General features: G+C 53.1%; 1 protein-coding gene and 1 pseudogene across 1 annotated transcript; one reads left to right on the top strand and one right to left on the bottom strand.

Annotated features, from left to right (window-relative positions):
- The first annotated feature begins 995 nt into the window (after positions 1-995).
- LOC124687469 lies at positions 996-2,001 on the top strand (annotated as a pseudogene).
- Positions 2,002-2,214: 213 nt separating this feature from the next.
- LOC124687468 lies at positions 2,215-5,065 on the bottom strand. Its single transcript, XM_047221249.1, has 5 exons — positions 4,669-5,065; positions 3,592-3,808; positions 3,344-3,437; positions 2,867-3,107; positions 2,215-2,645 (listed from the first exon to the last, which is right to left on the bottom strand). Exons 1-5 carry the CDS (start codon positions 5,046-5,048, stop codon positions 2,615-2,617), a joined length of 963 nt encoding a protein of 320 aa, XP_047077205.1. The 5' UTR covers positions 5,049-5,065; the 3' UTR covers positions 2,215-2,614.
- Between the last annotated feature and the right edge of the window lie 4,603 nt (positions 5,066-9,668).

The following is a 9,668-nucleotide window of genomic DNA, read 5'->3' as shown; positions in this document are numbered from 1 at the left end:
CCGCTCCGGCCTCCACGCACAGCAGGCCAACACCTCACGCCAACCTTGCCGCCGTCCCCAAGGCGCTGATGCAGCACTTGGCCAACCAAAAGCCGCGCCGCCGCGCCGCCGTCCTTGTACCGTGGCACACCTCCACCACGGCTTGCCGATGCCATCCGGGCCGCGCCCCGGCCAGCCTGCCACACACGGTGGTATACCATAGCCACCAAGCTCCCGCAGATCAGGGCGCGGGGACCTGATCCACGGCCACCACACAAACCGTGCAGGGGAGAAGCAAGGCCGCCAGAACCTCTGCCACCACCGCGTCCCCGGGGCCGCCGCCCCGGCCTGCCTGCGCCGGCGCGCCTCCAAGTCCGAGCAGGTCCAGATCGGACCCCTCCGTGCCTAGAGCGGGCCCTGGCCGCGCCACCGCCACCAGCCGCCAAGCCCAGGTGCCGGCGCCTCCTGCCGCGCCACCTAGCCCGCCGACGCCCGGGCGCCGCCGGAAGATCCGCGGCCAGCTGCCGCCGAAGCCCCGCCGTCACCGCACGCCACACCGGGCACGCCAGGTGCGCGGCCCGAGCCGCACCGCACCCGGCCGAGCCACCCCGCCGCCGAAGCCCGGGCCGCCGCCCCGGCATCCCGCGCCGCCATGAGCCTCCAGGGCCAGCCGTCGACGCCCGGCCGCCCTCCGCGTCCACCGCGAGCTCTCCCCGCGCCGCCTTCGGAGGCCGGGGCCGCCGCCACCGCGACGACGTCAGCGGCAGCGGCGGAGGGGAAGCCGCGTAGGGGGATCTGGCCGGCGGCGCGGTTAGGGTTCCCCCGAATCGCCCCGCTCGAGCGACGCGGGGGACGTGCCGCCAATAATTATCGGGGCCGTGATTCGGCCCCAATGTGTGCCCGAGCACCAACCTCTCCCGCCGTCATACTGCTCCGCGTCCGCTGATGTGCTTATGATCGTCACAAGCTAATCGTCGAACACCTAATGGCCCAGCCGTCCACCGCAGTCCGCAACAATGCTCGTCACCAAGCCAGCCTTTCCCTCGCCCTCCCTTCCGTATCCCTCCCAAACCCTAACCTCAATGCTGGCCGCGCCACGCCCTTCTTCGCCTCGTCTCGGCCCCGTGGCCTCCGCGTGTCGGCCTCCTCCTACCTGGCGCCCCAGCCCGCGGCCGCGGCGCTGAACCGCGTGGGCATCCTGTCGGAGGCGCTCCCCTTCATCCAGCGGTTCAAGGGCAAGACGGTGGTGGTCAAGTACGGCGGCGCGGCGATGAAGTCCCCGGAGCTGCAGGCGTCGGTGATCCGCGACCTGGTGCTCCTCTCCTGCGTCGGCCTGCGCCTCGTGCTCGTGCACGGCGGCGGCCCGGAGATCAACTCCGTGCTGCATCGCTTCGGCGTCGAGCCGCAGTTCCGCAACGGCCTCCGACGCGGCCACCATGGAGGTGGTGGAGATGGTGCTCGCCGGGAAGGTCAACAAGCACCTCGTCTCCCTCGTCTGCCTGGCCGGCGCCACGGCCGTCGGCCTCTGCGGCAAGGACGCGCGCGCGCCTCCTCACCGCGCGGCCCTCCCAGGACGCCGCGCAGCTCGGCTTCGTCGGCGAGGTGGCGCGCGTCGACCCCTCCGTGCTCCGCCCCATCATCGCCTCCGGCCACATCCCGGTCATCGCCACAGTCGCCGCCGACGAGGCCGGGCAGGCATACAACATCAACGCCGACACCGCGGCCGGGGAGATCGCCGCCGCCATTGGCGCCGAGAAGCTGCTGCTGGTCACCGACGTGTCCGGCGTACTCGCGGACCGCGATGACCCCGGGAGCCTGGTGAAGGAGATCGACGTTGCCGGGGTGCGGCGGATGGTGGACGAGGGCAAAGTGGGCGGCGGGATGATTCCCAAGGTGGAGTGCTGCGTGCGCGCGCTGGCGCAGGGCGTGCGCACCGCGAGCATCATCGACGGCCGCGTCCCGCACTCGCTCCTGCTGGAAATCCTCACCGACGAGGGCACAGGCACCATGATCACGGGCTGAACATACCTTTTGGCGGCTGTCCCCCTCCGTTGTTGTTCCCTTCGATTTTTTTTTCACCCTGTTTTGATTTGATTTTGATTTATTCATTCATTGAACTGTATGGTTTTGCATCCGTAACCGTGTTTTTCAAATCGTGGATAGAGTAGCATGGAACATATGCTAAAGATTGTGACTTTACACGGAATGTACAATTTCGTGGCAAAATATTTACATGAGTGATCCGTCCTTGGAACTTTATTTTGAGCATATACTGTCGTTTGAAACTACAACAATGTTGTGTGATTTGCCTAATGCTGCTTTGCGAAGGCCAGGTTTGACGTTCCGCATGCTTGCTGGCGCTGCTGAAGCTCTACACGCAGCGGCGCACCCGGCGACCAGGGTTCTTGTCGGACAGCATTACACGATGAAGAACCCCCCTCGACTTTGAGCTACATCAGTGGAAAACAGACTCAACACACAAACAATTCCCTTACAAGAGTCTAACCTACATGATCAAATGATTACAGCCCAGTATGTAACAATCGTCAGTGTATAAGTTGCGTGTGAGTGTAAATCGTAAGGCCTGGGATGTCCTACAAAATATATTCACACACGGCCCTGCAGAAATCTTGCATCACCAAACTTTGAAATCCCACGGCTCATCACTGTATCCAAAAGCACCAGGAAACGAATGAGGGTAAGCACACCGCATGCAAAGCTTAAATATTCAGTCTAGTTACCACACCGGCAATGTATATTCTCGGCCTTTCAAACCAAGTCTGCGATCAATCTGGACTAAAACTACGCTCACTAGATGTGCCCCAGCACCATAACTAAGGGGCAACGAAAACGTGGAAATGTAAATTCGACGGGTTGTTGTGCTCACTTGATCCGAGCAATGGCCACCACGATGAAGACAAACACCGAGAGCATGAAGGACACCTTCACTGCATCGCTGTACAGATCGGGTTTATCTTCTTCACTTTGTGGGTGGAACAGCATGCTGACAATCTTCACTATGTTGTCAAAGAATTCTACTATTTTTGCCTGGGTGTTTCCCAGGATCCACTTAAGCACTCCAGCAGGGCCAACCGAGGAACAGCATCCTTTCCTATTATTTTCTTTGCCTGAAAGATGATAAATTGAAAGATGATAAATTGCAGTAAGGCAATGCAGATATGTCAGGAAGGGAAAAATAATGCTTTTTGCAAGACAAGAATGATTAAAAAAAAATGGTCACCACATCGCATCTACCTGATTATCTTTTAAATAATGATGAAGCTGCTTGGTTAACAAACAGAATAATGCAATGCTGTGATTTGTGACAAATAAAGCAGAGCATGCACAAGCTAGTGTAACATACCATCTTGGAAAGATCTCCTGAATTCTTGCACTGCCTCGTTATTCATTACAGCATCCCATACAGTCCTATCACTTGACAAGGACATAACCATTTTCTGCAAGACAACAAGATAGAGAAGAAAATGTTCAGAAACTAAATAGCACATTAAAGCTTGAGAGCACAACTGAAACTAACATATTTCAATTGATAATGTCACAATCTAATTACTAGTAGCTCAGAGCACACAAAAATATGTTAGGCCTCATTACCTGAACATTAGGGTCTCTTTGCAATAGACGAAAGGCATCCAAAACAGTCCTATGTTCCCTGGTCAGAAGAGCCGTCGAGTTGAGAACATATGCAGCAGGCTCGACCCAGTCATCTGATCCCGATGAATTGCTCGACGAAGAATAGCCTGAGGTGGACAGCAATGCTATTTGTTTCTCAGTTTCATCTGGATCCACCCCAAAAGAATTCTCAAATACCCTGAATGCAAAACGTAAATCGATTAGTCGGAGCAAGACTAGAAACTGCATCAAAATGATGCCACCTTAATCCAAAATCGCTCTTTTACGCTATACGTAGAATACCTCAGTGTCACAAATGCTGCTAGAAAACAACAACATAATGAAAACAATCACCAAAAGAAGAAAGTTTGGTATTTTGCTATAAAAGCTATAAGCACTATATGCTGGCACAGAATGGAAACAATCACCAAAAGAGCTAGTTTTTGGAACCATTTGGGCAAGCAGAAAGAAAACAAAGCATATGTTTTTTGGAACCATTTGGGCAAGCAGAAAGAAAACAAAGCATATGTTTTTGGAACCATTTGGGCAAGCAGATAGAAAAAAAAAGAACTATATAAAGAGTTCAGCAAACATGGAGTTGCTACTACTGTTCCAGTTTTAATTTAGTAGCTTCAGCTAGCCCTGATATGATGTCCACAATACGTGCGGACCCAAACCCTACCCAGAATGAGATTATTACAAGACAAATCTGCACATCAGCACATGCCACTAGTAAGAAGCCTAATTACCATTATTATAACCAAAAATCATGGATTCGTGATTGACCCAAAGCGTATATCTGTGGAAATCGATGATGTACACGATACTCCCCCGGGGCTCCACCAATCATGGCAAAGAGAGCAATCTAGTAGTACGATGAACAGCACAGGACAAATAACGACAAGAGGAGCTGACTATAGCAGCAGCATACTGAATTCCATACAACCAGATGAGCAAGGTCAACTGTTCAGACCAAACACTTAACAGACTAACAAATGCTAAGGGAGCACGAAGAGAAATCCCAATCTAAGGGATGCGATGCGAGCAGACGAATCTTACTCCTGGATGCTGGAGAAGGCGGCGCGGACCTCGTCCCCGGTGGGCGGGGACCAGAAGACGACCCTGTAGTCGTCGTCCACATCCGGCTCGCCGGAGGCGGCCGGCCCCTCGACCCCGACACCGGCGACGACCTCCTCCCAGTCGTCCTCCCCGTCGCGGCGCAGCGTGCGGGACTCCCAGCACGCGGCGGCGGCGACGGCGGATGGAGGGGGCGGCGAGGTGGCGCGCAGGAGCATGTTGGCGCCGGCGCCGCGGGTGCGCGGGCGGCCGCCGGAGGAGGCGGAGACGGGGGAGGAGGCGCCCCCGCCGCCGAGGAGCGAGGAGGAGCGCACGGCCCGGGTGGCGACGCGCAGGAGGTGCCGGCCGGGCGGGTTCCGCATCGCGGGAGCTTATCGGCGGTGAGGGTCAGGGCTCCTGGCCTGCGCTATCCGATCCCCTGCTGCTGCTGGTAATGCTTTTTTTTCTGACTGGTTCGTGGGCGTGTGTGGGAGTAATAATAGGGACAACGAAGAGGTTGTTTGACGAGGAAGTTGGTTGCGGAGCCCGTTGTGGTTTCATACGGTGAGAGAGGTGGAGTATTGCTTGGGGTCACCCAACTTGCACCACCTCGATCCTTTGGTTTCGTGCGGTACTCAGCGTGCTCATTGGTTGCTTTAATTTTCTGTTCTAGTAGTACTGTTTTCTGTATTTTATATCTACTGACCATCATTTTTTTTTAAATTTCTACTGATCATCATGTTGTTTATACTTGTGTACATGCTCCACATGTAATTGTAAATTTTGGTATACAAAATGTTGACATTTCTTGTCTGCGAAAGAATATAACAAATTATTCAGTCCACTATGGGCCACATCGTAAATAAATTTTGCATCTTACCGTGAATAATCCACCATATTTGAATTTTTGCACAGCTCGTAGATGTTAACCATCTATTTTTATCAAAAGTTACAAGTACTCCCTCTATCTCACAAAAGATATCCCAGTTTTATCTAAATATAGATGTATCTAGACGTGATTTGGTGCATCGGTACATTTAAATTTAAACGAAGTTAAGATATCTCTTTTAGAACGGAGGGAGTACATGCTTGTACCTAGGGCTTCCGAGTGGCGTGAGACTCGATCGGCTCATGTTCGTGGTCAAAATTTGCTACATTAGTTGTACCAAATTTTTAGTGAATTAGTCTATTTTAAACTAGCCATATGTTTTCACGGGCTTAGGAGTAGGGGCGAAGCTGGGTGACCACCCCCCCCCCCCCCCCCACACACACATGCCAACCGGCTGCAAGCAAAATTGCTTGCTTTAGAGGTGATTACAGGGTCTAGTTTGTAAAAGTTAGCTCGGTCGGTCCCCCTTCAATCCCGCCTCCACCGTTCTCACGAGGGACACTTGGTTGCAACCGTACATGTAGCGTAGCAATGATGACGCTAAGTTATGAAAAAAAAATGTATCATACAATCGCATGTTCATACTAGTAGTCCATAAAAAGATATTGTATGTTTGTTTAAATTTAGATGTATCTAGACACTTTTTAGTGTATAGATATATTCAAATTTAGAAAAATCTTCAACATGCTTTTAAGGACAGAGTGAGTAATAGTATTTTTTTCCAGAAAATAGGTGTTCTTTTATTTTCGCACGCAGACACAAAATATCGCAACTGTGGCTACATATTTAGAAGCTTTTTCCTACTAGGAAAATTGACGCACTTGCAAGCGCAGGCCGTGCAATGCAAATTCCGACGTGGACCAAGTGTTTTCCACCCGCTGATTTTGTCGGACGTTGCTTCGCCGCTGCGGGATACGGTGCATCCACGTCACCGCTCTCTCCGTCATGCAAAAGACGAAGACGGCGACGGCACCGTCCTATTGCTATCCATGTACGGGAATTCCCTGACACGCACGCATGGCGCCCCCAAACCTAGACCGTCGTCGGACCCCGGCGACCTGCATGGTCGCACGCCATTGATTTCAGAATCCTGACACGCTACTCCGCCTGCAGGCAGGCATGCGCCGGCTCCGGCTTTGCCTGCCGATCCGAAAACGGAAACTTTCAATCGGGCGCGTGAAAAAGATGAACCACGCGAGCGCGTGCATGCGTGCCGGCGCATTATGTGTCTTCACGTTACTACGCACCGCGCCCGTACGTCGTCGAGGTTAATTAACCGCTGTCATGCACCAAGCTAGCTAGCGTGCGTGTGCCGGTACGTCGTAACCAGGTATACGTACGTGAGCAGACGGGCAACCGGATTACCGGAATCCAGGACGTACGTACGGAGAAAAGTACTAATGGGGACGGCGAACGGCGGCGAGGCGCGGCCGGCGGACGACGTCTTCGAGTGTAGGAGGGTCGTACGACGCACATCGCGTGCATGCAACCTCGCTCTCTGGTCTCGCATGCAGAGGAAACGTGGACGCATGCTGCATGCGCGCGCGCGGCTAGTCCGAGATGAAGCGATTTTTTTTTAAATAATACACATTTTTTTGTTTATTTCAGAAATAATACTCGGTTTTGAGATATTTCAGAAATAATACACTGTCGGGTTCAGGAAACCCGAAATTTGAAACTCGGGGTAGAGGAACCCGAAATTTCAAAAATCGGGGTAGAGGAACCCGACTAATCCTGTTTCCGCGCGAAAAAGAAGGAATTGGGGTAGAGGAACCCGAAATTTCAGAATTAGGGTAGAGGAACCCGAAATTTCAAAAATCGGGGTAGAGTAACCCGAAATATGTGGGAATCTCGGGGTCGCCTAACCCGATTCACTAATATCGGGTTTCTAAAACCCGATTCTTTCTTTTCCTTTTCTTTTTCCTTTTTCGCCCTCCCGCCAAAAGAATAAGTCGGGTTCCTCTACCCCGATTTTGAAATTTCGGGTTCCTCTACCCCGAGTTTTAAATTTCGGGTTCAACGAACCCGACGGTGTATTATTTCTGAAATATCTCAAAACCGAGTATTATTTCTGAAATAAACAAAAAAAAGTGTATTATTTAAAAAAAATGCGCGAGATGAACGAGCAAAGACATGCACGGATCAAGCAATCATGAGACTCAATTTGCATGCTAACGACGTGACGGCTGCGTGTTGTTGCTGGGTCCGAAAACAAGTTTGTTCGGTCAAGCTAAAAACCCAGGTGGTAATTGTTGAATGAATCGAAAAAGGGAAGCGCTGAGCCTCCCCGGGGATCAAATCCCCCATTCCCCCGGATGCTCAGCCATCCGATGGCAGCACTACAAGCCGTCTGATAATAAGAAAAGAAAAAGCTCAACATTGCTTTCCCCTTCCCCACATGGGTGAACCCCAGTACATGTCACTTCCGCCTTCTCTCTCCCCCGTGCAGTCACTTTCGTCTCCATAGGAAAAATCTCCAAACTCCGCAGAAATATGCTGGCTCCAAGCTCCCGCAGAAATATGTCGGCGTAGCTCCGGCGAACTTGCCCTCGCAGCAGCCTAGTGGCATCGACGACCAACCCTTGCAGCAGCTTCGCTCGACCCTAGTAGCATCAGGCTCAACCCTTGCAGCAGTAGGTGGCGGGTGGTCGTAGCAGCGCCGCTAGCCCCGTGTAGCATCGACGCTTGCCGCCGGACAACTGTAGCAGCGCCGCCGGAGGACTCTAGCAGCGCCACCGGAGGAATGTAGACCGCCGGACAATTGCAGTGCCGCTCGGGCCATTGTAGTAGCGCCGCCGCACCATTGTAGCAACGCCGCCGGAGGAATGTAGCAGCGCCACTGGAGGAATATAGCAGCGCCGCCAGGCGCTTGTAGCAGTGACGCCGGTCGCTTGTAGGAGCGTCGCCCTCCGCCGACAGCATCACTGTTTGCAGCCCCCCGCCGCCCAACGCCGTTGACAGCACCCGTCGTACTCGATGATAGCGGACAGCCGGTGCCGCTGTCGTGGAAGCCTGGTTGCACCTCGCATCCGCCGTACTCGATGACAGCGAACAACTGCGACGGCGCCGTCGCAGCAGCCTGTCCGCAACTCGCCTCCGCCGTCGCCCATGGCAGCACCACCAGCCGCACACAGCCGCGACACAGAACAACCGAGTCGCAGGGAAGGCGAATCCAGTTCGGTTTCCCTCATCCGGGAGCAAGGGAGGGGAAAAGTGAAGGAGGTGTAGGCCCCCCACGGCGCGTGGCTGGAAGGCGGTGGCGCGGAGCTAGGAGGGCGGCGGCGGTAGCAGAGCTCTCCTCGCACGGTTGCGACCTGGCGACGCAAACGGAAAAAATCGAGCGCTCGCGGGGGAGAGTTCATGGCTATATCCATGGCCGAATGAGTAATAGGGAAGATGGGTGGAGGAGAAAAGCTTGCAATGGATAGCGGTGTGGTGGGCCTGCACCGCTCGCTGCCTCGCACGCTTAGGGACACGCGTCGTCTAGCGAAAGCGGAGGATCGCAGACGGGATCCTCCGGGGGAACGTCAACGTTTCCCATCGAAAAAGCCATTGCAAGCTACTTTTTAAATAAAAGGGATGAGAATGCCCAAATTTAAATTAATAAAGCCTTCAGGTTCACATTACATGCTGCGGCATGCAGCTTAGCCAAAGAAGCTTCCTCATATCAGCCGAAAGGAACACAACTAAGGTGAGTCAGGGTGTGTGGAGGTGCTTGAAGTTGGATGAGTATAGCTCCCTCAGCTTATTTGTGGCCCTCCTTGTTTCCAGGACTTGCCTTGACTGTCCACAACTGCAAGAATAAGTATTTTTTTTTTGAAAATAACATTAGCAGGGTGGTTAATCAATTTTTTTTCTCAATGGTTAGCTTATTTCGGATAGTTCACGGAGCCCAACACTGTGCCAGAAAAAAGACCCACAAAAGCCTACGAAAAAAAATAACTTTATGAATTGAAAAAGCCAGTCTCAACCCTTGGAAAAAATAACTTTACGATCATGCTTCGTGCTGGTCTCCCACACCGGACCCACAATAGCATCACAATTTTACAAGAGCGGAATAATTCACAACTAAAAAAAGTCTTATAAGTGGCGCACGCCACTGCTAAAAACGTGA

This window comes from Lolium rigidum, chromosome 2 (genome assembly GCF_022539505.1).
Source record: "Lolium rigidum isolate FL_2022 chromosome 2, APGP_CSIRO_Lrig_0.1, whole genome shotgun sequence".
NCBI classification, from domain to species: Eukaryota; Viridiplantae; Streptophyta; class Magnoliopsida; order Poales; family Poaceae; genus Lolium; species Lolium rigidum.
The sequence above is the reverse complement of the archived record's forward strand: the minus strand, read 5'-3'. Positions and strand labels throughout refer to the sequence as shown.